Below are 27,333 nucleotides of genomic sequence, written 5' to 3' on the forward strand. Positions count from 1 at the left end.
TATATGAATAAATGTAAATTAAGAATAATGAAAAATACAGGGAAAAGACAGACACAAAAAAAACCTTTGGGGTCTGCTAAACCATCTAATAGTTTTGCTGTTTTTTGTGCAAATTTATGATTTTTTAAGTTTAATTTTTTTAATAACGAGGTACGTTTCAATTTGTTATCTTGTCATAATATATATAATATGTATATATTTTGCGCAATAATTATTAAGTTAGTTATGACATTTCTGGAAACTTTTGTACACGCCATTGCTGATTGACTACATTTCCCATGATGCACTGGACAGTAACACCCCGCGGAAGTTGAACAAACTAAAAAACTTGCGAAAAAGCAGCAGTTAGGGCAGCAGATTAAGGTAAGACACATAAGAAGGAACAAAGACGACTGTAGGTGTGTTTTTAATGCTATTAGCATTGTTAGCTTTAACTTTGCGCAGCGTTTATTTGCGTTTAGCGCCGTTACGTACATGATGGTGTTATCTTGGATCCACGTGGTGTGTGTAGTGTGTATGTGTGTGTGAGTGATTACTTTCTGTGCATCCATGGTCAGTCAGCAGGCTGAGAGCAGAGGAGACACTTCTGACTGCTGTCCTGTCCTGTCCTGAGCTGGGCTCCGGCTAATTCCTGCTTCACACAAACACTAACACACAGGTGAGTGTTCAAACAGTTCATTTCACCAGCGGTTTATCTGCTAATGTTGCTGCAGAAGTTATACTGTTCATTACACATGCTTTACTAGCATGTACAGACAGAGCTGAGGTTAGCTGAGGTATTGTAATAGATGCTTCAGGGTGCAGACAACACCATCCATCTTGTTAAACTGCAGAATAAGTGCATGTACAGTTTATTTCTGCACGTGCAGCCATGTTGATGATATGTGCTGTAAGTGAACTGCTTGTATTAACTTATCTGACATCTTTTACACAACTAAACCAAAGTAAACTGAGTTTTAGTTGGTGCTGCAAATGCAGTTGAGTATAAAATAGCTTATAACACATTTTCTTTAAGGAGTGTTTTAAAAATCACTTTTTTTTTTTGCATTGTTGGACTCATGCATTTGATTTGCTCTCTGACATGTGAGTCACATGAACGGAGTGATTTCAATCAAAGCCAGTGAATTTACTAATTGTGTAACATGTGCACCCAATGTGAGACACTTACCCCTTTGTACTGTGTCTGCTTCCAGACTGACACATGCAGGTCTTTATTATAGTAAACTATGGAGTTTCCCAATCCTTAAATCAGTGCAGACCTCTGACCTGGGTACGTTTGAGTTGATAGGGGTTAAAGTATGGAGGCCAGGAAAAGACACAACTATGAAAAAATAAATAAGTTGCAAGAATAAATAGATAAATGCTGAAGTAAGTAAATGAATGCAAAAATCAAGAAATAAATGCAGAGGTTAAGACCTCCTACCTCATGAACATACAGACCCAAAAACATAAATAGATAAATGTGGTTGTACAAAAATATAGAGATAAATTTAAGATATTTATTTAATTATGCTCTGTTTGATGATCTACTGTTATTTATTTATGCATTTATTTTTTTTTATTTCCATATTTATTCTTTCCCATTTATTTATTTCTGTACTTAGTTATACATTTATTTATACATTTATTACTGCATTTGTTTACACATCTATTGTCTGTTCCATATTTATGTATTTATTCCTGTATTTATTGACACATTTATTTATTTACTGCTGTATTTATTTTGTTTATTCCTGTCTATATTTATTTTTTACATTTACATTTTTGTTAACAATTACGTTTTTTTTTGTTTGTTTTTTTTTACATTTATTTAGTTAAACATTTATTTATTTATTTCCATATTTATTTATTTATTTATTCCTGGATTTAGTTTCATATTTATTGATTTCTGTTTTCATATTAATGTATTCCTGGATTTATTTAAACATTCATTTATTTATTTACATATTTAGACATTTATTTATTTATTCCTGGATTTATTTTTACATTTATTTATTTCCTTTTTTTTTTTTTTTTTTTTAAAATTCCTGGAGTTTCATATTTATTGATTAATTTTCCTATTTATTTATTCCTGGATTTTTACATTCATTTTTTGATACTTAAGTCATTTTCCATCCATATAAAGGGTATTTTTGTGTGTTTGTACATAGAATTTTGTAATTGTAATGTTAAATGTTGGAATTGATTTTTCTTGAGCTACATTTTATAGTGAAGGTGAATATAGTGTTTTTTTCTTACTAGTTTAGAAAGTTCAGGACAACAAATATGTTCCAAAACCAGTCAAATAATTCAGGTTTTTTCTGACAGTGATTAGAAATATTGATCCAAATGTGTCATGAGGGACACTGGTGTCTGTTTAGTGGATTTACATTGTGTGACACTCTGAGATAAGGTCTTTCCAATGTGAAATCCTCTCAGATACAGTTACTTGTTTAGTCACAGACACTTAAGGTTGTCACAAAAATCATCACAAATAAGAACACGGTCTTTGCATGGTTCTGTATATTTCTAAAATCATCATTTTCTGTCCCTTATGTGTGCAAATAAAATAAGAAAAACTTTTTTTACAGAACATTGGTTTGCTTCAGAAACAAATGTAACTCAGTCATTATGTTTGGGAAATAAAACCCCCACAGAGAGAGACGGCAGAGTAACTGCAGTGCCAAACTGAGGTTGAGGCGAGCAGTTTACTGTATATCAACCTTATAATGGCTTTGTTTTTCCATGCAAATGAGGCCCGGTTGGTGGTGATTTGGCCTTGCCTGGTGACCATGCCATTTAATTGTTGACTTGTGTTTGCGTTCTAGCTGATTGGATCCGTGTAAGTGTGGCATTACAAGATAATGTAAGACCCCAGGCCTGAGAAAAGGTCAGCGCTTCCACACAGCTTAGGGATCTCCTTTCCTTATAGGTCAATCTCTGCATGCAATTAAATGGGCACTTTACGAATGGTTTAAGGCAAATTAAAAGTGCGGGCTGCTCTGCTGAGTATCCGAGAATGGTTTCATTGTAATACTACACACTGAGATTTCTTTTGGGGTTTTTGTCGTCTCTCAGGTACCATGGCAGAGAGGGTGCTGGTGGTCGGCAGTGGTGGACGGGAGCACGCGCTGGCCTGGAAACTGGCCCAGTCGCCGCAGATCCAGCAGGTCCTGGTGGCCCCGGGTAATGCAGGCACAGCCAATTGTGGGAAGATCAGCAACTCTGGTAAATACAGACACAAAGGCTCTTTAATTCAGTTTACTCCTGTCAAAAGTACATGTAAAATCTGGGCTAAACCTGGCACCCAGAAACATTATATTACACCTCAAAGTTCATTACGTGTCTCTTTACACAATGCAGTTATATGGTACAAGAAAAAAGACGACACTGAAACATTTAGGGCTGCAACTCTCAGTTCTTGTCACTTTTAAATAACAGGTAGGTTTGGTATATTTTCAACCTGGATCCTACTTTCCTATGTTTTTGTGTCTAAGTGACCAGTAATGAATGAGACCGCCACGTCCTGTGGCAGAGAAACAGGCTGAAATGTCACCACCCAGGGCGTGTTCACACCGTTTTTGCCACTGACAGGGTCAGACTGTTATTATAAGTGTCACACAACACTATTGAAGGGATCCCTACAGAGATAGACCCTCTTGTAAAAGAGCAAGATCCTTTTTGTTTAACCAGAAACAGCCTCAAAATTGCTATAACCAAACCCACCAGACTCCATTTAAATACACAGTAATTTTATCATTGTAAAACACACTTTATTTGAAGTGCCATCTTGTTTTTTTTCCCACTGGGACAGTGACCACCAACTCTGGTTTGGTTGGAATGAACCCTTAATTCACCCAGTTAGATGTGAAAATATGCTGCCTCTATACATGCTAAAATTAATGTTTATTTAAATGGAGTCTGGTGGGTTTGGCTGAGGCAATTTCAGAGCTGTGTCTGATTAAACAAAAAGGATTTTACTCTTTAACAAAACCTTCTATCTGTGTAGGGATTCTTTTCATAATGTTGTCGGGACATTTGGAATAACAATCTGAGCCTGTCAGTGGCTAAAACAAACACGTTTACTGGACATAAATTGCATGTGACATATGTGCAAACATACCCCGAGTGGTTACGCTGCAGCCTGTTTCACTGCCACTGGCTGCAGCCGGTTCAATACTGGACCAATTTGGGGAAAAAAAAAAAAAATGTTCCCTTTCGTAGCTTAGACACACAACATGGAAAAATAGGATCCAGGTTGAAATCCTGGCTGTTAGATTACTAACTTTATACTCTAAGATTTTAGTTTTTAATCATTGTTATTTTAAACTCTGGACTAATACAATATAATCTTCTTTACACCACAAGTTCTCTCTGTAAAGAGGAGGGTTTGATTCTCTATTTCGTAATAACCATAACTACTGTGTCTATTTAGAGTTTTGATAAATGTAGTGCTAAATACATGCCACCCTTGTGTGAGGTGAAGAGAAGCACGTTCACATAACAACGCTTGTTAATTAATACGCTGATTACATTAACAACTTAATTAGCTTAATAGGATGTATTAAATATGCCACAGTGATATTAGCATCACGCTGCTGAAGAGTGTAAATGAAACTTGAAACTTTCTCCATGCAGAGGTGTCGGTGAGTAACCACGCCATCTTGGCTCAGTTCTGTAAGGATCATCATGTCGGGCTGGTTGTGGTCGGACCTGAGGTGCCACTGGCGGCAGGTAAGTGGGCTCCATCATATTTACTGGTGTCCTTTCTCCATAGTCTCTTTCACTCAAAGGGTGACTTAGGTATTTTTCAACCTGGATCCTATTGTCCCACGTTTGTGTCTTTTGCCAACTTTCAGAGTTGTTGTTCCGGCTTCAGGGGATGTTCATGTGCATTTAAATAGGCGGGAACTAATTTTTTCTAATTATTCTGACAACACATGAATGTAGGGTAAAATCTTAATTCTCCTAGTTAGAAGTGAAAATATGCTGGCTGCATACACGCTCAAATTATTATTTGATTATTATTTGAATGGAGTCAGATGGGTTTCGGTGATGGTGATTTTGGGGGTGTTTAGTTAAACAAATAGGATCTTACTCTTATCTGGAAAGGTTAGGGATCCTCTCCACAATGTTGTCAGACAAACAATCTTAGCCTGTCAGTGGTCAAAACAAGCACTCTTAAGTGCGATTTATACTTAAGCGTCAGATTGTTGCCATACCTACAGTACAGAATCTACACCATAACCTACGCTGAAGCCTGACGTGTACCTCCCCAGAAATATAACTACACGTCGCGGCGACGCAGACCTCCTGTCTATTTCTGTAAGCTGAAACCATTTCCCTCAGTGGAAACAAAGTTTGTTTTTTTTTTACTTCTATTTCACACAAACAATAAATTGTGAAGACAATAAAACCTCCACAGAAATAGCATTTAAAGTCTTGTGTGATTTATCCTGGCCTCATATGAGAAGAAGAAATCTCCGCTAGCCGCTAGGCTAACTTCTACAATGTAAAATACCATAGGCTTGTCCTAATAACGTTAGCATGTGTTACGTCTCCCTTGATGGCAAGGTATGATGGCAAGGTAGAAAGGAGACATCAACACGACAATCAAAAAATAAGATGGAGTCAGAGCGGGTGTATACACAAAGAAAATGGTTTATTGGATAATTAAATCTACTAACAAAAGATCACAATTGTGGAGGAGGGTGGGACAAGGTGGTTGTGCCAAATAAACAGAAAGAGTTACAATAAAACTGGACCTAAACTGAGTCTGAACTTTAAACAAAACTCAAACAAAAACCTGACTCTCTTATCTAAAAAAGAAGCTTAACCAAAAATAAATACAGAGGTAGCACCAACCCTAAAACCTAGTGTTTTACAACAATGGATACCTATGTGAATGAAGAAATGTAAAGGGTACCCTGTCTTACCTGTGTCCACAAACCTCACTCCACAAAACCTTGTTTTGTGCATCCAAGTTCACTCAACATGTACAGCAGCTCTAGCAGGCAGAGGAGAAGAGAGTGATCACTGCAGGCATGGTCCTTTTATGCAAGAGCTCTGGATGTGATTGGCCAGTCTGCAAACACCCACACTCTACAGGTGCAGGCCAATCAGGTTGATGGCACCTGGAGAGCAGAGAGGAGGAGAGAGAGAGAGAAGACCAGGAGGGAAAAACACACACACTAACACAACTGCACTTTGCCCCTGCCTGGCATGTAACACCCCCACCCATATAAGTCCAAACATAATGTTTGGAACTACATTTTACAATTAATCTCTCTAACAACTAGATTACATACCACGAGACAAGGCGTCAGCAAGAACATTGTCAGACCCCTTTTTATGAGTGATTTCCAGATTGAAGTTTTGAATGATCAAGGCCCAACGCATAAGACGCTGGTTACTGTTGAACATCCTGGAGAGAAACACAAGAGGGTTATGATCTGTGAACACCTTAACAGGCTTATTATGCTGATCTGTTCTGTACGACATCTATTGCACGTCTGTCCGTCCTGGAAGAGGGATCCCTCCTCAGTTGCTCTTTTTCCTTATCCGCTGCGAGGGTCATAAGGACAGAGGGATGTCGTATGCTGTAAAGCCCTGTGAGGCAAATTGTGATTTGTGATATTGGGCTTTATAAATAAAATTGAAATTGAAAATTGCTTAGCACTGGATCCAAGGTAAACCTCAAAATGTTGCAGAGCAAACAGCAGTGCAAGAGTTTCCTTTTCAATCGTGGAGTACCAGAGTTGATGTTTGTTAAACTTGCGAGAAAAGTAACTCACAGGATGATCGATGCCCTGGTCATCCTCCTGTAGAAGGACCGCTCCAGCCCCAACTGCGCTGGCATCAACTTCAAGCTTGAATGGCAAGGAGAAATCTGGGGCACACAGGACAGGAGTGCAACACAGCATACCTTTTAGGCTCTCAAAGGATTGTGTACACTCACCAGTCCAAATAAAAGGCTTCGAAGGACTGGTTAAAGCAGTCAGTGGGGCTGCTACAGAGGAAAAGTTTTTGCAGAACCACCGATAGTATCCAGACATTCCAAGGAAACGTCGCAGCTCTCCTGGTGGTCGGTACAGGAAATGCAGCAATGGCCTTGACCTTTGCATCTGTGGGGCACACTTGTCCTCGACCAACCTGCTGGCCAAGGTAGAGGACAGTACCCTTTCCAAACTCACATTTGGCAAGGTTGAGTGTTAAAAAGGCATGTGACAGGCGTTTGAAAACTTCCCTCTATGTAGCTATGTGGCTAGCCCAGTCAGCAGAATACACAACAATATCATCCAGATATGCCTTGCAGTTCTTAACATCTCCTAATACTTTGTTTACCAACCTCTGAAAAGTAGCAGGAGTGTTACACATACCGAAGGGCATGACTGTGTACTGCAGGAAACTGTCAGGGGTCACGAAAGCTGAAATGTCAGATGCACGTGGGGTTAAAGGAACTTGCCAGTATCCCTATTAACATGTCAAGTTTACTGATGAATGTTGCAGAACCAATTTCATGAATACAATCATCAATAAGGGGCAATGGATGGGCATCTGGAACGGTTACTGTGTTCACTTTGCGGAAGTCAGTGCAGAACCTGGGACTTCCATCAGACTTTGTATCAAGGAGACAAGGAGAACTCCATGGACTTGAACTGGGTACTGCAAATCCATTTTCCACAAGATAGTCAACTTCCTTCTTCAGGATTTCCCTCTTAGCTGGACTAACCCGATAGGCATGCTGCTTTATTGGTTTTGGGTTAGTTAGGACGATGTCATGAGTTATGACTGAAGTTTGAGAGGGAATGTCATTAAACAGACATAGGAAATCACAGATGAGTTTATCAACATCATTACGCTGGTCATCAGGGAGGTGAGACAGGTAGTGAGACAAGTTGGACAAGACTTCTGTGTTGCTTAATCTTGCTCCCTGTGGTGTGGCACTACACATCACTAAGTCATCATCATCATCACCAGGAGAGCTCACCTTCCAAATGGATGCCACAGGTGAGACTACAGCTTTCACTTCCTGGACTGAGGAGGCCTCACTCTTTTCATCACGGGAGCGGTACAGCTTCATCATGTTGATATGGCACACTCTGGTCTGTCGCCTGCGATCAGGGGTTTTGATGACATAGTTGGTTTCACTGAGTTTTTTCTGCACAACATAAGGACCAGAAAATTTAGTAGAGAGGGCAGAACCAGGTACAGGCAAAAACAGTAAAACTTTGTCACCTGGCTGAAACGAATGAGCTACTGCTTTCTGATCATAGCATTGCTTCATCTTTGCCTGAGTAGAAGCCAGGGCATCTCTAGCCAAAGAACAGGCTATTTGGAGGCGATCCTTGAGCTTGGTGACATACTCTGGAATACTCTTGACTCCTGTTTCTGGTATGACCAGTTGCTCCTTGAGGACCTTTAAAGGGCCCCTAACCTCATGTCCGAACACTAGTTCAGCCGGACTGAAACCTAGTGACTCCTGTACAGCCTCACGGGTGACAAACAAAACAAGTGGAACACCTTCATCCCAATCCTTCTGTGATTCATTGCAGTACTTGCGCAACATAGACTTCATGGTTTGATGAAATCTCTCTAGCGCCCCCTGGCTTTCAGGGTGGTAGGGGCTAGAGGTGACATGAGTAATGCCTAATGTTTTCAGTACTTGAGCAAATACCTTGGACTTGAAATTGGTGCCTTGATCGGTTTGCACTACCTTTGGTAGACCAAATACCAAGAAGAATTTTACCAGGGCTTTGGTAATGATTGGAGCTGTGATTTTCCGTAGTGGAATGGCTTTGGGGAACCTGGTGGACACACACATAATGGTTAGCAGAAACTGATTTCCAGCCCTGGACTTTGGCAATGGTCCCACACAATCAAAAAGTACTTTTTCAAATGGCTCACCCATTACTGGAATGGGGCAGAGTGGAGCTGGGGGAATCACCTGGTTTGGTTTTCCAGCAACTTGACACACATGGCAAGTACGACAGTGCTGAACAACATCCGACTTGAGTCCAGGCCCAAAGAAATGTTGAAGGACCCTGTCATAAGTTTTGGTGATTCCCATGTGTCCTGACCATGGATGGTCATGAGCTAAAGATAGTACCTGTGAACGGTAGGTTGTAGGCACAACAACCTGATAAGCTGCACAGTCCACATCTTCAAAAACCTCACCAGCCCAGCGACGCATCAACAAGCCATCATTAAGTACATAGGCCACCTTCTTCTTCTTGGCTTCATCCTGGCTAATAACAGAGGAAAGACACTTTGAAAGGGTTTCATCACCTTTCTGTGCTGCGATGAACGCTTCCCAAGTGGCTGGCAGCTTCACAACCACTGGACTGGAGGGGGATGGCGCCGTGTCAGCAAGTTTAGCCTCAGGCTGACCTTTTGACCTAGTCATCACAACTTCAGGAGACTGTTCTGTAGCCAAAAAAGAATCAGACAAGTCAAGTTCATATTTCTTTGACTGGGCCCGTGTAACCACACATGCAGGGAATATGTCAGGAAGTATCTGTGCTGAGTCAGAGTCAGTGTTCGAACCAGGACTATCCAGTACCTCTGGGACTGGCATAACCTTGCCCCCAGCTAGGTCATTACTGAGGATGAAATCAACACCTTTGATGGGCAAGACAGGGAGCACAGCAACCTTAAAGTACCCACTGACCAGGGGTGACTGAACATGGACATGGTGCAAAGGTGCAGGTACAAAAGCCATTCCAACCCCTTGAACAATCGCACTTGAGTGACATGAAGATATAGATGATAAGGGTAGGATGCCTTCCCGAATAATAGACTGGGAGCCCCCTGTATCTCTCAACATCGTTACCGATGGCTGATCTTTTGGATCTTCTGATAGTGAAACTAAACCCTCTAGAATGAATGGTTTGAAACAGGGGTCAGGTTCATCGTCATTTTGCAACATTTCAATGTCTGGTAGTGACACACTCTTCAGCAGGCCCATGCCTTTTGGTTGTGGTAAGCTAGGTGGATACTGTTGCTTACGCTTCAGAGAAAGACAGTCAGCAATCACATGACCCCTCTTATGACAGTAGAAGCACTCACGATTCTCACGAGGTGGTGACAGTGGCCCCTTAACCTTGACAAAAGGAGGGCAGCCAGGATCAGGTCTCACTGGGCGTGATACTGAGTTTCTGTCTGGTCGGGAGGAAGACACAAACACATTTTTATGGGTTAGCACAAATTCATCTGCCAACACAGCTGCTTTGGACAATGAAGTCACCTTCTGCTCATTTAAGAACATCACCATCTTCTCTGGTAAGGCACTCTTAAAGTCTTCCAAGAGCATTAACTGACGAAGGGCTTCAAAACTGTTCGTAACCTCATTGGCGGCACACCACTTGTCAAAGAGAACCCCTTTCTCACGAGCAAATTCGACAAATGTTTGTCCACTGGACTTTTTATGGTTCCGGAACTTCTGCCTATATGCCTCTGGCACAAGCTCATAAGCATGCAAAATTGCTTCTTTGAGCACATCATACTGCAAGCTGTCCTCTAAGGGGAGAGACGACACAACCTCCTGTGCTTTCCCCACTAGCTTGCATTGGAGAAGGATAGGCCACATGTCCTTAGGCCAGTCTAGTGCTGTGGCGATTCTTTCAAATCCATTGAAGTAGGAGTGAACTTCTGACTCCCGAAAAGTTGGCACTAAAGCAATATTTTTGCTGACATCAAAACCCTTTTTGTGTAGGTTTGTCTGTGAGGGTGCAGGATTATCAAATGTGTGTGCTGTCTGTTCAGCAGAGATTCTCATAGCCTCCACTTCAAGCTGCCGTAACTTGACTTCTTTCTCAGCTTCTATCTCTAGCCTACGAATCTGTAGTTTGAGGTCATATTCTGCCTTACGCTCCTTTTCTTGTGCCTCCAGCTGAAGGCAGGCTAAGCTTTGACTTCCACACTTGAACCACTCAACTGTGGAGAGAGAGGCTCAAAACGAGGCATAGTTGTAGGAGCCTCATGTACAAGCACACCACCCTGAGGTGTAGCCAAGTTAGCCTCTTCCCCCCGACTGTCTACAAGAGGGGAAGCACATGGTCCAGTGGAAGGAACATCAGATGAAACTTCAGCCACCTGCTGGGCTGAGGTATCAGAAACTTCAAGAACCCTTAACTCAATTAGTTTTTCCAACACCCTATTTTTGATTTCTTTCTTAACCCCATACTTTTGTATAGAAATGTTAAAGTGTGCTGCAATACATAACAGATCATCTTTACGGCATGCATCAACCTTCTCAAGGGTAGGATTGTCAATAAACGCTTGTAAATTGAAAACCATCTTTACTACTACTGCCACAACCACAGTGACTCATCAATTTTGATTGTCCTTTAGCTCAGGGAAAAATGATCCCGGACAAGCCCCCATTTGTGTTACGTCTCCCTTGATGGCAAGGTATGATGGCAAGGTAGAAAAGAGACATCAACACGACAATCAAAAAATAAGATGGAATCAGAGCGGGTGTATACACAAAGAAAATGGTTTATTGGATAATTAAATCTACTAACAAAAGATCACAATTGTGGAGGAGGGTGGGACAAGGTGGTTGTGCCAAATAAACAGAAAGAGTTACAATAAAACTGGACCTAAACTGAGTCTGAACTTTAAACAAAACTCAAACAAAAACCTGACTCTCTTATCTAAAAAAGAAGCTTAACCAAAAATAAATACAGAGGTGGCACCAACCCTAAAACCTAGTGTTTTACAACAATGGATACCTACGTGAATGAAGAAATGTAAAGGGTACCCCGTCTTACCTGTGTCCACAAACCCCATTCCACAAAACCTTGTTTTGTGCATCCACGTTCACTCAACATGTGCAGCAGCTCTAGCAGGCAGAGGAGAAGAGAGTGATCACTGCAGGCATGGTCCTTTTATGTAAGAGCTCTGGATGTGATTGGCCAGTCTGCAAGCACCCACACTCTACAGGTGCAGGCCAATCAGGTTGATGGCACCTGGAGAGCAGAGAGGAGGAGAGAGAGAGAGAAGACCAGGAGGGAAAAACACACACACTAACACAACTGCACTTTGCCCCTGCCTGGCATGTAACAGCATGCTATGTTTGTTTTGAAAACGTGTTTAGTATAAGACAGTTGTTTTGTTGGTGACCCTTATGATTTGTATTGGAGCTGAATTTTCTAAAGTTACCTTTGTAAAATGTTGCTGTTGTCCCTGACTTCATATGAATAGAGGAAAAGTCCGCTAGCTGCTAGGCTAATTTATACAATGTAAAATGCCATAGACTTGTGCTAAAAACATTAGCGTGTTGTATTTGTGAGGAAAATGTGTCCAGCAAAAGACAAGTGCTTTGTCTGTGAATGCTGCCAGTCATAGTGACGCCGATTTGTGTACTTGTGTTTGAAATGGTCTCTATTAAGCCATGTTTAATGTGTGTTTAATGTGTGTTTTGAATCAACTAAACTTTACAGCACTTCACAGAAACCTCTGCCGCTGACTAGTGTTTTGTAGGTGTAACTGCAGAGTGACACAGACACACCACCGCACAAGTATAAATGCTCACAGCGGCGTAGGCTACATGCATAGAGCTGACGCACAAGTCAGAGATCCAGGCTGAAAAACACCAAACTTACCCTTTAACTTCAACATCTCTTCCAGGTATTGTCGATGACCTGACGGCTGCAGGAGTGCCCTGTTTTGGCCCCTCTGCCAAAGCAGCTCAGTTGGAGGCCAGCAAAAGCTTTTCCAAGGCCTTCATGGAGCGTCACGGCATCCCCACAGCCCGCTACGGCTCCTTCACTGACCCCCAGGAGGCCTGCAACTACATCCGCACGTCAGTACAGTAAAAAGACACAAAGTTTGGATCTCTGCAAGTGTGTTTTGTGCACAGATTTATCGAAAACAATCAGCTAATTAATAAACTGAGTAATTGGCAGAAGTAAAAAAGTTGCTAAATGCATCTGTCTGACTGTTTATGGTCAAACAATAACATCATTTTTTTTTTTATCAGTTTTGATTTCTAGCAGCAAAGTTTTGTTTTCAGAGCCATTAAACACAAAATTTGCACGGTAATAGAAAATGATATCTCCACTGAAGTTCTGTTTCTCAGATGGTTTCATGAGTTAATGATCTAAGATGTGATGATTGCCTTTCACATGAGAGCACCCTCAAACAGAGTTTTATAGACAGAGAAAAAAAAAAGCTTTATACTCAGCGAAAGTCATTTCTTTGGTCATATAAACCATCGTGGGCAGAACAACAGCTGCCATATTCTGACAGCCTTCATCTATATGGATCCCAAATTCACATTCCCAGACAGCATCGTGCACTGCAAATGTTAAATGATCCACACACACAGAAAAAAAACCATTTCATGGTCTATATCAGTGACGCAGCATCTGTTCCAGATGTGTTTTCTGTGAGAAGATGTTGATTCTTACTGCGCATTACTGAGTTGATGTCATTGTTTCGGGGGTCTCAAGGGCCGACTTTCCGGCGCTGGTGGTGAAGGCCAGCGGGCTGGCAGCAGGGAAGGGAGTCATTGTGGCTAGAGACCAGGACGAGGCCTGTCAGGCTGTGATGGACATCATGAAGGTACGAGACATTTCTCTGTGTGGTCACTCATCCATCAACACCGAGTGGAAAGAGAAGAAAATGCAACGTTTAGCTGAATGTTAAATGTAAAATGAGTGTAGCTGAGCCCACCTTCTCTATCAGTCAGTCACACATTGAGATCTGGCAGCTGACCACAGATCAGTCCCACTACAACAGCACTGGATTAAATGCAGTGGGCAGAGGAAATTGTATTTAACTTTCCCCACCATTTGTCGGCTGCAGTTTATATATGATAATGTAGAGAATGTTCTTTTCTAGACAGTAATTAATTGCTATACAAGTTGATGCATATATTGTTTGTGTGAATCTTCTTCTTGCAAGGTAATTATGTCCTCCAGTTTCCACAGTTTTTCCATGTTGAAAAGTAAATCTGTTTGAACACTGTGCTACAGGACCGAGCCTTTGGAGCTGCAGGGGACACTGTGGTGGTTGAAGAGCTCCTTGAGGGAGAGGAAGTGTCTGTGAGTTGAACATTTTTAGTGAAATCTATAGAAAACATTCAAACTTGATAACAATCTAACCTGTAAGGATAAACATGGTCTGAAAAAATGTAAGGCATTTTAAATTGTTAAATCACATTTTTCAATGACTGAAATCGTATTGTAAATGCCGCTGAAACGTGTGGTACTTGCCACATTATCCTACAAAACGGGTAGCAACATTTAAAAGGCTAGGTGACTCATGGTGCACGACCCAAGTAGTTACATTTACTATTGATAGAAATATTGAACTTACCACAAATCAGCACCCTACAGCCATTAACGCTATGTTGTAATAGACAAGCATGTTTAAGTGAATTCTGTGCATGTTTGAAGACACTACAGCAGCACAAACGTTAGTCAGCACCATTAGCAGTGTTTTGACGATGTGCTATAACATTATCATCACTCAGGGATTTGCAGCCTTTAGAACTACAGGTCCTTGGAGGTTCGTTTTTTTAAATGCTTAAACAATCGCCAACAATCCCCAAAACCATCAGACTGCATTTAAATAAATGGTAACGGTTTAACGGAGTTAAATACCCTTTAACTCTGGATTTTGAAGTAAATTTGACATGCAGAAAGCCACGCTGCAACTCCTAAGCATGGATGTGAGTGCTTGTTTCCCCCCCATCAGCATATACCAACTGTATCTGTACCTGGGAGATGTGAATTAGCCCAAAGCTGAAAGGATGTTTATCCCGCTTCACCTTGTCTTGTAGTGTCTTTGCTTCACTGATGGCTGCACAGTGTCCCCGATGCCTCCAGCACAGGATCACAAACGGCTGGAGGACGGCGACCTGGGGCCAAACACCGGCGGTATGGGGGCCTACTGCCCTACCCCTCAGGTACACACCTCCTCTTCCTCTCAGCCTGGTTCTCCTCAAAGTTTTGTCACGTTCTTTCTAAGCCATCTTTAATGCTGCTTTCTGTTCATCCCGTGCAGGTGAGCCAGGAGCTGCTGCAGCAGATCAGAGAGACGGTCCTTCAGAAGACTGTGGACGGGATGAAGGAGGAGGGCACTCCGTATGTGGGTAAGTCCTCTTTTTCTCTCTGGAGTCCAGAGAGCTTGCTGCATCTGTTTTTATGTTTGCTGAGTTTCTAGTGATCAATGAAACATGGCCTACATCTTATGGAATATTTTCTTTGTTCCTGTGTTCCAGGTGTGCTGTACGCAGGGCTGATGTTGACCAAGCAGGGGCCGAAAGTCCTCGAGTTCAACTGTCGCTTTGGAGACCCAGAGTGTCAGGTGGGTTTCTTTGACTCCAGTCACCCGTCACTGCATCCTCTCATAAGATAAACATCAAATATCCGCTGTCGCTGTCTCAGGTGCTGCTGCCTCTCCTGAAGAGCGACCTATATGAAGTGATCTTGAACACACTGAAAGTCAAACTGGTCTCCAACGCCCCCGTGTGGCACCAGGACAGCTCTGCAGTCACCGTGGTCATGGCCAGCGCTGGTTACCCCGGCTCCTACAAGAAAGGAGTAGAGATCACAGGTATGCATGACTCTGCAGCGCAGCAGGGGAGGGGGTTTATTCAGTCTGCCAGTTCAGATTACACATTACAAATTAAATCCTTTTTTCTTCTTGTCAGGGCAAAAGTAGAGGCAGAATTGGAATCTATAAATGCAATTTCCCTGCAGTTTATTTAATTAATTATCTTACATGTAAAATATCTATTTTAACAGTGTTTTGTCTAAAAATGGCCTTTATGTTTTATATATTTAGGTTGTTTGTTTTGTCAAACCAGCAGTCAAAAATCTAAAGATTCAGTTTAGATGCAGTTTAAAAAATGGTAAAGGTCCAGTGTGTAGGACTTAGTGGGATATATTGGCAGAAATTAAAGATAATATAATAAGTATGTTTTCTTTAGTGTATAAAATAAGAATCGTTGTGTTTTCGTTACCTTAGAATGATCCCCATCTACATAGAGAATAGGTCCTCGTCTTCAGAGTCCACAACGTTGCACCGCCATGTTTCTACAGTAGCCCAGAACAGACAAACTAAACAATGGCTCTAGAAAGGGCCAGTCACGTTTTGCGTCTGCCAACGTAGTTAGCAGCCCCTCCGAAGTGAGCAAAGCAGCATTGCTCAAACACTGATTTTAATATCAAACTGCTCTATTATTATTTCTTAAGGTTTAAGAATTCTAAGCTGGAGGTCACACGTGGTACATGGGAAACGTTTTTGCTGGTTGAAATCTTCGGTCCTCACCACTAGATGCTGCTTAATCCTGTGAATCCTACACGCTGTTCCGTAACACTTAGCCATGGTACACTTGGTTGAGTTTTTTTTTTTTTCTTCACGTAAAACAACAAAGTTGTTCCAAAATGAGAAGAGGCAACACTATAGACACATAACTGACGAGCAGTTGCGCGAGATTATATATTTAATCAGTTTATTTGTTGGCCAACAAACTGGCAAACTGTGCTCTCCGTGCTGTTACTAATTCCCTCTTTGCTTTTTGTCACTGGCTTCTTCCAGTCTGTCACTGGGGAAGCTTTTGGCGTATGTAAGTCCACAGTTTGCAGGGTTGTGCATTCATTGGGAAGTTTTCCAGAGTGGAAACAAGATGTGTGCTCCAAACAGTTTTTTCCTCCATTGCTGTCTTCTCCAAACTGTGTGAAATCATAGATGAACTTGCGCACATTCAAGCCCCTGCTGGACATGAGGATCTGGTTGTGAACAGAAAGAACAACCATTCTCAAATGTACTTTGTAGAAATTGTTTCCTCTTCACATATCCAGTATCAAGTAGTGATGGCCAAATGAAGCGCCATGAAGCATTTTCTTTATTTTCTGAGCCCACTAGATGGCACTTTTTGTTCATCAAAAGGTTGAAAGCACACTGAATTGCCATTCTTTGAGCCTGTCTCTTTAAGCCATGAGTGCCATCTAGTGGGCTCAGAAAATAAAGAAAATGCTTCATGAGGCTTCATTTGGCCATCACTAGTATCAAGTAGTGTGAGCTTTTCTTCCCCAGTCCAGTCTGGTCTTCTTTTCCTTTAGTTTGCAGACATTATGAGCTGTGTTAACATTACAAGACAAAAAAAATCTTGGGTCTCAGCTGCGTCACCTTTAGGGATGCACGATAATACTGGCATGTCATCATTATCGGCTGATAGTGGCTTTAGAATGAACTATTAGAATCGGCCAAAATGGTTTTTCTCAATTTGCACAATGAATAAATATTACATACACTGAAAAGTATTGTATTTCATGTGTCCATCTATTGGTGGGCCATTACGATAAGAGTATGATGTTAATTCCACTACAGAAGAGACGTGATGATCCTAAAATTAGGGGGGGGGGACAAGTGGATATATTGGTATTGGTATCGGTTATTGGTCAAATGAGTTGTTACATATCAGCATATCAGCAAAAAAATCAAATATCGTGCATCTCTAGTCACCTTTGTAACTGTTGGATATTCATGATGTATTTAAATTGATTAATGTTTTTTTTTTTTTTAAATTACCAGGGGATCAATTTGAAATGTTTGTTGCAACTGTCTTAAAAAAATTCCCTTAACTAAGGAAAATGAATACTTAAAATTAAGTCTGTGTTCTCCCTCAGGTTTGTCCCAGGTTCAGGACTCAGGGCTGCAGGTTTTCCATGCCGGCACCGCTCTGAAGGACGGAGGCGTAGTCTCCAGCGGTGGGCGTGTCCTGACCATCACTGCGGTCAGGCCCTCCCTAGAGGCGGCCCTGCAGGCGGCCAATCAGGGCGTGGCGGCCGTAGGCTTTCCTGGTGCCGTGTACCGCCGCGACATCGGCCACCGGGCCATCGCCCACCTGAAGCAACACAGGTGTGTGTGAACGTGGTACAGGCTGCATACCTAAACATTCCCTTTCTGCTTTGTGTTTGTACAGACATGATTCATGATTAATAAACTTCACTTTGGATGTACCTGTGTCCATGTATTTCTTGAAAGTCCACAGCCAGCCTCCTCCTCCACAACTCATTGTAGCTTTAGCTGCAGACAGGGACTGGAAATAACAGCTCATCAGCTGAGTGAGTGTTATTTCACTGTGTCTCTGACAGAGGTCTGACCTATAAGGACAGTGGAGTGGACATTGCTGCCGGTAACAAGCTGGTGGACATGATCAAGCCTCTGGCCAAGGCAACATCCCGCCCTGGTAACTTTATTCTCATGAGCAAAAACTGAGCAAAAAAACCTGTAGTACATCCAAACAATGATTAAACGCTTGTAACCTTACAGCTTGTTTGATTATTTTAAGCAGTTGAGTGAAACCGTTTTCTCATTAGGGAACAAATTTGCTTGCTTACATGCTTGCTGAGATAAATTCAGCAGCTTTAATACAAACAGTCAAATTAAAAAGGACAGATAAAGATGTAATTGGGTGTTTATTTTTTCATCAGGGTGTAACGCAGAACTGGGAGGCTTTGCTGGGCTGTTTGACCTGAAGGCAGCAGGTTTTGTCGACCCAATCCTGGTGTCAGGGACAGACGGAGTGGGGACCAAACTCAAGGTGGGATTTCACTTCCTTCGTTCCCTTTTTTGAAGGAGAATGTGGCAGCCGATGTCCATCAGTCTTGAGAGTCAAATAAAAGTACTAAAACCTTGGTAGATGCTGAGAAATAACCATTCAAAACTAGATCCAATTTGGCTCCGAAGTAACAGAGCAGCAGGGGAGATCTGTAGACGGATTCAAAGGCTTCTGAAAACCTCTGAACAGAAATACAAATTTCATTAATTTAAAGTGTGAAGGATCCAAGATTATTTCATGGACTCTTAGAAGCAGGTTCAGCTCATTGATTTTTTTATTTTTTATTTTTTTATTCTGCATTCAAGTTTTAATCCGTTAAAGTGCCAAAATCTCCCACAAGTGACCAAACCTGAATTTTAAATCTCCAGTAAAACGTCACTTAGATGAATTCTTCTGTTGTATACTATTAATGCATTTTACACAAGCTTACACAGCTTTAAAGGGATAGTTTGGATTTTTATAAGTGGGGTTGTATGAGGCACTTATCTACAGTCAGTGTATTACCAACAGTGGACGTCAGTCGGCACACCCTCAGTTTGGAGAAACAAGCAGGCGTCCAACATGGAAGCAAAGCAAAATACTGCTGTGGATTAAGCAGCCTAAAAAAAATCTATAACAGTTAAAGTGTACGTTTTATGTAGAATATTTTCACTGCTTTACTTTGCAACGGACAGCCCGTTCTGATGGAGAAGCCATTTATTTCCCCGTTTACCAGACTCCATTTACAAAAAACAGTCATTTTAGCTCGCTGAACACGGAAGCTGCTAGTCTGCCTCTACCTCAGTCAGTTACAGACTTTTCCGCTGTCATTTTTGGCCTCGCCGAGTCATACCGCACACATTTGCTCTCCAAGCTACGCCAGAGATGGACCTTCTCTGGGGTAGGCCCAAAAGCCGGGCTGCCCACTCTCAAGCGTGTAGCATTGATGTCTCACCGACCACAGACAACCCCCGACGATTGTGTTTCTCCTCCTCAAACCGGTCGTGTGTTGCGAGACTCTCCTCCCCTCTGTCTGCAGGAGAGAGAAAGGCGTCTTTAAAAGTCTCTGTCTGCAGGAGAGAGAAAGGCGTCTTTAAAAGTCTCTGTGTTCAGCTCTTAGTACTTTTGTATCGTCTAACTGAATCTCTGTGGTTTGGAGTTTAGTTTCTCTCCTGCGTCCTGTTTTTACTTTAGATATCTGCTTTATTTTACTGTTTCCTTTGATTAAAAACACTTTATATCATCAGATCGCCCAGGCGTGCGGCCAGCATGGCGGCCTGGGTCAGGACCTGGTGGCCATGTGCGTAAACGATGTGCTGGCTCAAGGCGCCGAGCCACTCTTCTTCCTTGACTACTTCTCCTGCGGCAGCCTGGACGTGGAAGTCGCCGCCTCGGTGGTCGGCGGCATCGCTAAGGCCTGCGAGATGGCCGGCTGCGCTCTGCTGGGTGAGAGAGGATCCATCCTGTTTAAGCATGTTAAAAAGTCTGTTTATTCATATTTTGGTGTCTCTGTCCTCCAAAATAACTACTTTGGAGGTAGAGATGAGTGTAGTGTATCTTGACTTCTCTCTATCTCGATCTTTTTGCATCCAGGTGGTGAGACAGCAGAGATGCCGGGCGTCTACGCTCCAGGAGAGTACGACCTGGCCGGGTTCTGTGTTGGGGCAGTGGAGCGTGGGGCCCTGCTGCCCAGGATGGGGGACATCGCCGAGGGGGACCTGTTGATAGGACTGGCCTCCTCTGGGGTCCACAGCAACGGCTTCAGCCTGGTCCGCAAAGTGCTGGAGAGGGCCCACCTCAGCTACAGCTCCCCTGCTCCTTTTGGGAAGCCGGGACAGACAGTCGGTAAGTCGCTTTCAAGTCACACAGGTGGGCTCTTAATGTATTTGTTTGAGGTACCACATTTAGGTGTTTTGCTCTTAGTTCACCTGGATAGGTCAGGTTCAGAGCCAAATAAACAAACATACAAATTATAACCTGTTGCATTTATTTACTGGTAATGAATAACGCTTGTAGAACTGCTGTATAAAGCAGTATTAATGTGGTCATAGGCATGAGGCCATAGCACAAAATGGCCGTCATCTTTGGCATTGGGACATTTGGGCATTTTGCAATATATTCTGATATTTTACAGACCAAACGACTGGTTAAAAAAAATATTCAGCAGATTATTCGATAATAAAAATAAATGTATCTGCAGCCCTAAAATATGTCAGCATAACTTTAGCCTTTGCTGCTCACTGTTTGACTGCAACTCTGCTTCCAGGCGAGGTTCTGCTGACACCAACAAAGATCTACAGTCGTCTGCTGCTGCCAGTTCTCCACAGCGGCGCTGTCAAAGCCTACGCTCACATCACAGGGGGTGGGCTTCTGGAGAACATCCCGCGGGTGCTGCCCCAGGAGCTGGCAGTCGATTTAGGTGAGATGAAAGCACATGCGGACACCTGATCTTCAAATGAAGCATGTGAAGTGTTGACGTCAGCAGTGTGGAAAGGTGCTGTGCCTCTGGGTTGTTTTTTTTTTGTTGTTTTTTTTATGATCACCTCGCGTGTGAGCGGAAAAAGAGGAATGAGTGTTTCCTGTATAAACATATTTATATGAGATGACCCCTGTGCACACTTAAGTCAATGCAAATGTGAACATGAATAAACAGCCTTGTCTTCATATTCAGCACAGTTGTAGTCGTCCTGGGATCATTTTCCTCTCTTAAAAATGCAGAGGTCGCTGTGTGTCTCTCATTAATATTTACACTTGCTGTTTACACATGACTCAGATGCCTCTCGCTGGAGCATCCCCCCCGTGTTCTCCTGGCTGCACAAGGAGGGGGGTCTGAGCGAGGAGGAGATGTCTCGCACCTTCAACTGTGGCCTGGGGGCAGTGCTGGTGGTTGCGCCCCCGGATGCTCAGAGGGTCCTACGCCAGCTTCAAGCACACGAAGAGGCCTGGATCGTGGGCTCACTGGCGCACAGGCAACAGGGTGAGAAACTAAAATAGATACGTTAATGAAATACACCACAGCAGGGTGGTGTTGTTATTATTTATAGACTGGAAATAAAATAGTGAAATGATGTTTCTGCAGGGGCAGAACCTGTGGTGGTCCGCAACCTGAAACACAGCCTGCTGAACGCAGGACCTGCTTCCAGTGGAGAGCTGGGTGTCGAGCAGAACGGTGGTTGCCGTGGTGACAGCAGCACACCACGCAAGAGGACCAGAGTGGGTGTTCTTATCTCTGGCACAGGTGTGTTCTTTTATTGATCTTGAAATAAAGATTGGCGGCCTGTTCAGAACGAGCTGACTGTTCAGCCTGTTGCATCGCTGCCTTTCTTAAGAACCGCTGATGCAAACTACTTTACACTCGACACTGCACTTCCTTTAGTCCTGAGCGAGAAATCTTGGCCCAGAACAGCTATAGATTCATTATGATGTTTGATATGAAAAATATTTAATTATGTTGCTATCGTAACTCACTGTGACCTGAAATAATGTACAAAAACCCCCCAACACACCCTAAAAGTATGCAACTCAGTTTTTATTGCAGTAAAATGTGTTGAAAGGCAGACAGACCGACCAACACCATCCATAACACCGTCAGAAATGCTGCATACACCTGACAGACTAAACTGTGGGCAGATTTGATGCACTCTGCGAGGCCAGAGTAAGAACGTGAGCATAACACTTCACATGAAGTGAACAGCAACACCCATGTTATAGAAGCATTGTCTGTTCTATTCTTGTGCTACATTTTGCAGGAGGTCTGCAATGTTTGCTCCTGTGTGACTTTCATATACTGCTCTAGTTTAGAGAACGTGAGACATCGTGTTCCTAGAGCATCTTACTCTCATGACACTGCTTGCAAATCTCATGTGTCACATCCAAGTCCTTTCCTTTTGTGTCATTAAATCCAAAATAAGTCCAGATGTTTGTTTGGATGAACTTCCTGCCAAATGCTGCTGACTGAGACCTCTGCTGACCTCACCAGGAGAAAAAACATCAGCACCATCTAGTGGACCCAAAAAGCAATTGATTTTATTATTCTATCACCAACAGTTGTATAATAAAATGTGGATTCATACATTCTGTATATAATAAAAGATCAATACTTGGTTTTTGTGTATCGATACAATATCGTCATGCAAAATATTGCAGCACAATGCTGTATCATTGTTTTTCCTTGACCTTAAGAGGGAAAAATGTGTACATTTACCTGACAGAGACCTGTTACTGCTTACATAGCAGATTCAGATTTACTCACAAAATATAACAATAAAAATATGATGCATTATTATACATTAAACTATTCAGCATTATATTAGAATAAAAAGCCCCACCATGTACAACTTTTAGTCAGTGTTAATACATTGTGCTGATCAGGGCTGTGCACAGACATTTTGTGAGCCAGGTGTTTAAGTGAAAAAAAGGGCACAAAACAAATTCTTTTGCACATGGAATCTTTTTTTGTTCCTTGCAAAGTGCTCCCTGCCAGGTTTCTATGTGTCTGCCGGCACCAGAAGAGCTCTTAATGTCGAAATACATACAGTGCATTTGTGAGAGAGGTGTGTTCTCTCTGCCTTCGGCTTTCTGCGTAGGCCCGAGGAAAGGTAAGGGGCCCCAGAACAGAGCCATACTGCTAACTAGAAAAGCACTTAGAGAGTGCAGACCTCCGCCAAGTAGGTGATATTCCCTCCCCCTCTGCATCAGATTTCGCCGCCTGTATCACAATTAGGTTATTTGCGTCACTATCATTATTAGGTTATATATGCCTTCACCATGGAGACACTGTAGTGTATTTATTTCATTTTTATTTTGTACCAACACAGAATATAATGTTTTTTTTGTATTTTTCACTTTCTTTTTTTCCAACACAGAACATTAATTTCAACTTTAGAATTACAATATTTAGCAAGTAGAACAAGACGTGCTTTCTGGCCACCAGATGGCGCTATTTTCACCATCTTAATTGCTGCTGAGGCTGTCAGACCATAGACTTTTTTATTATTTTATCCACTTTGCTTCAACCAATCACCACCAATTTTTATCATCTGTTCCTTGTCCCATTATCCACCTTTCTTGAAAATTTCATCAAAATCCATTCATAACTTTTTCAGTTATGTTGCAGACAAACAAACAGACAAACAGACCAACGCCGGCGAAAATATAATAATAATACTGCAAATGGAAATAAAGTTGTCTTTGATTGTTTGTCACAGGCACCAACCTGCAGGCGCTGATAGAGCAGGCCAAGCGTCCATACAGCTCTGCAGAGATTGTGGTGGTCATCTCAAACAGACCTGGAGTTCAGGGCCTGAAGAGAGCATCGTTGGCTGGGATCCAAACACGGGTAAAGAAATATAGATAATGAGTTTATTGGTACAAAGCTCTCAAAACAATTGTGACAAAGTGTTACACAAAATAAAAGCAGCCAGGCTCAATGCAGTCCACTTTAGAGGTTGGTCAAATCTGAGCTAGTGTAGAGTGACAGTAAAGCGATGCAATATTATATTTTTTCCTTCGCCTAAATTCTGTTGATGCAGTTGTGTTTGTGTTTCTGATGGCAACTTAGGTAGTGGACCACAAACTGTATGGGAGCCGAGCGGAGTTCGATGGCACCATTGATCGTGTGCTGGAAGAATTTGGGGTGGAGCTGGTGTGTCTGGCCGGATTCATGAGGATCCTCACGGGGACGTTCGTCAAGAAATGGAATGGTGTGACAATAAATTCCTTACATTTGCACATAATTATGATAATGTGTCAGGTCACATGAGGGTCTTTTTCACTGCGTGTCTGTTACAGGAAAGCTGCTGAACATCCATCCATCCCTGCTGCCCTCATTCAAGGGGGTGAATGCCCAAAAGCAGGCTCTCCAGGCTGGGGTGCGGGTCAGTGGCTGCACAGTCCACTTTGTAGCAGTAAGTACGACATACTGTGGAATCAGCAGACATCAAACCAAGAGGCTTTTACCTGAGCTAGTCACACAGCTATTGTTTTCCTCATCTGTGTTTAGGAAGAGGTGGATGCAGGAGCCATCATCGTACAGGAGCCAGTGCCCGTGCTGGGCAGCGACACAGAGGAGAGTCTGTCCGACAGAATCAGGGAGGCCGAGCACCGAGCCTTCCCAGCCGCTCTGGAGCTGGTGGCCAGTGGCACGGTCAGACTTGGAGAGGACGGACACATCATGTGGAAGTCCAGTGCACAGAGTTAGAGAGTGCACATCAACTTAGCTGTACGTTACTGCCAGCCATTACAGGAATACTTCACCCCCTAAATGATTATTGGTATATCAGTTATTCACCTTGTGTTAGGTTGAAATTGCAAAGAAATCATGGTTTTTCTCTCATATCTCCATGGTGAACGAAGAATCCAAAAACAGAGAAAATTCTTGATGAACTGAAGTCATAGGAGTCCATGTTTAACAACAGCTTGGATTATACTGCACAAGTTGTGTGAGTTTGTAAAGAGATGTTTTGATGTAGCTCTCACTTGTTCAGTGTGGACACCTTTAACTTCAATTCATCAAGAATTTTCTCCGTTTTTGGATTCTTTGTTTACTGTGGAGGCATGCGAGAAAAACAAAGTGTTCGTCACTAATTCAACATAACATTGGGTAAGTAATTGAAATATAAGTGGTCATTTAGAGGGTTGAAGTATTCCTTTAACAACAGTTTACTTTTATCACATGAAACTGGTCTTATTAACACAAGAATTACACTAACAAGGCATCAACTTAGGTCAAAATATTAACTTTTTACTGTTCCAATGTCCCAAACATTCCTTTTTCAGACTGTCATGCCCAGTTGAGTTCATGGGATGCTTAAAGCTTGCAAACACACTTAGATTTCCTAGCAGCATTTCAACTTATTGTGAGTAAAGAAGCATCATACTTGAAGAAGAATTACATTCCAATTGTATTTTTGAGAAATGCGAGGATCACACTGGAATTTAAAAAAAAAAAAAAAAAAAAGGTACTGTCCCAGTGGAGTATAATTATGAATATTTGAATGTCTGTGTAGCTGAAACTGTGAGTATGTAATTAAACCTGCCTGGGTGGATGCAAGGAGTCATTTTGTGTGGCCTTTTTTTTGTCTTTACAGGCTTACCAGTGCATCGGACAAAACATTCAAAGTCAAAGTAAACTGAAAAAAATGCAACATATATTATTTTCTTTAAAAGCATGACATTGGACTGGTATTGAGCAAGAAGGCTGAAGCCGACAGTGGCGAAACAGGCTGCGATGTAACCATGCGGGGCAATTGTGGACCATCAATTAACGTCCACTGAAAGTGTTTCTTTTTGCCACTGACAGGCTCAGATTATAAGTGTCTGACAACACTATGGAAAGGATCCCTACAGAGACAGACCTTTTTGTTAAAGAGCAAGAACCTTTTTATTTAACCAGAAACAGCCCTGATAAAACAATCTCCAAACCCACCAGATTCTATTGAAATAAACAGTCATTTTAGCGTGTATAGAGGCAGCATATTTTCACATCTAGTTCATTTTAACCAAACCAGTGTAGGTGATTGTTGGAACAGTGGAAAGATGAATTAAGGCATTTTGTGAATTTTATTTTGTCCCTGTCGACTTTGAATTAAGTGTGTTTTACAATAATAAAATTACTGTTTATTTAAATGGAGTTTGGTGATAGTGATTTCAGGGCTGCTCCTGAAACAAAAAGGGTCCTAACATACCACTATTAAACTGAATGATCATCGAAACTTCAATGACAAGCTGCAACCCAAATTTCAAAAAAGCTGGGATGCTGTGTAAAATTATCCTATGACATTTTTTGACATACTATGTGACAGTCATGGTTGAGACACACTGGAGGTGCAGATCATTTGTTTATTTGTACCTTTATTGTTGTACTTATTTATACATTTCAAGATGTTTGCATCACATACAGGTGTCTATCTTACAAGATGTGCACTTATGTATACCCACAATTACAACAAAGTGAAGAAGGCAGAACTTCTCCAAAAAAGCAATGGCTGCACCTCCGATCAGATAGCTCAGTGTGGAAGGAGACATGTTATGAGACCAAAGGTTAAGGGTTCAAGTCTTGTGAGAAGAAGAAGAGAAGGAGGACGGAGCCGCCAGATCATCATGCAGTTTTTGAGGAGACACCACCGGGATGTGGTATGGAAAGCAACCAAAGACTCTCCCGTGTGCAAGGAACAAGATCTTCGCTTTGTGCAGGATTTCACCAAGGGGGATCAGCAGGCAAGAGAACAACTGTGGCCAAAAATCAAGCAAACTAGATTGCTGGGTAGGGTCCGACCTACCACCATAGGTCCTACCCATGCCAGAGGTAGATCTAAGCATTTTTGAAGCCATTAAAGCGTGTGATGACTCTGCTGCTGACCTTGTTAGGAGGAGACTAGAGAGTAGTGATGGCCAAATGAAGCCTCATGAAGCATTTCTGAGCCCACTAGATGGCACTCATGGCTTAAAGAGAGAGGCTCAAAGAATGGCAATTCAGTGTGCTTTCAACCTTTTGATGAACAAAAAGTGCCATCTAGTGGGCTCAGAAAATAAAGAAAATGCTTCATGAGGCTTCATTTGGCCATCACTACTAGAGAGTAACTGGAAACAGTACCTTCAGATTTACACAGACAGGGCCCAAGACCCTCTACCTTGGAAGTCAGGATTTGCCTCTTGTATCGCTGACCTGGAGTATGTAAAATACAAGCGACTGTCTGAGGGGGTTTCAGTTTTTACCACAGATTTAATAGCTATTGTATTTGCACTGCAGTGGATTGAAGATGTGAGACTGAGCCACACAGTTATCTGTTCAGATT

General features: G+C 42.2%; 1 protein-coding gene and 1 long non-coding RNA gene across 2 annotated transcripts; one reads left to right on the forward strand and one right to left on the reverse strand.

Annotated features, from left to right (window-relative positions):
- The first annotated feature begins 280 nt into the window (after nucleotides 1-280).
- On the forward strand, nucleotides 281-25,593 carry gart (phosphoribosylglycinamide formyltransferase). Its single transcript, XM_050063329.1, has 23 exons — nucleotides 281-363; nucleotides 558-658; nucleotides 3,058-3,207; nucleotides 4,618-4,713; nucleotides 12,613-12,787; nucleotides 13,437-13,548; nucleotides 13,962-14,030; nucleotides 14,771-14,896; nucleotides 14,995-15,082; nucleotides 15,212-15,297; nucleotides 15,378-15,546; nucleotides 17,625-17,856; nucleotides 18,093-18,187; nucleotides 18,432-18,541; nucleotides 19,786-19,984; nucleotides 20,132-20,383; nucleotides 20,805-20,957; nucleotides 21,312-21,515; nucleotides 21,618-21,776; nucleotides 23,746-23,876; nucleotides 24,099-24,240; nucleotides 24,329-24,444; nucleotides 24,540-25,593. The coding sequence occupies exons 3-23, from the start codon at nucleotides 3,063-3,065 to the stop codon at nucleotides 24,735-24,737; spliced, it is 3,057 nt and encodes a 1,018-aa protein (XP_049919286.1). The 5' UTR covers nucleotides 281-363; nucleotides 558-658; nucleotides 3,058-3,062; the 3' UTR covers nucleotides 24,738-25,593.
- LOC126401833 (uncharacterized) lies at nucleotides 5,476-12,587 on the reverse strand. Its single transcript, XR_007571126.1, has 3 exons — nucleotides 11,754-12,587; nucleotides 10,048-10,140; nucleotides 5,476-8,140 (listed from the first exon to the last, which is right to left on the reverse strand). It is a non-coding gene; the product is annotated as an uncharacterized LOC126401833 (long non-coding RNA).
- Nucleotides 25,594-27,333: the final 1,740 nt, after the last annotated feature.

The sequence above is a fragment of the Epinephelus moara genome, chromosome 15, assembly GCF_006386435.1.
Source record: "Epinephelus moara isolate mb chromosome 15, YSFRI_EMoa_1.0, whole genome shotgun sequence".
Taxonomy (NCBI): domain Eukaryota; kingdom Metazoa; phylum Chordata; class Actinopteri; order Perciformes; family Serranidae; genus Epinephelus; species Epinephelus moara.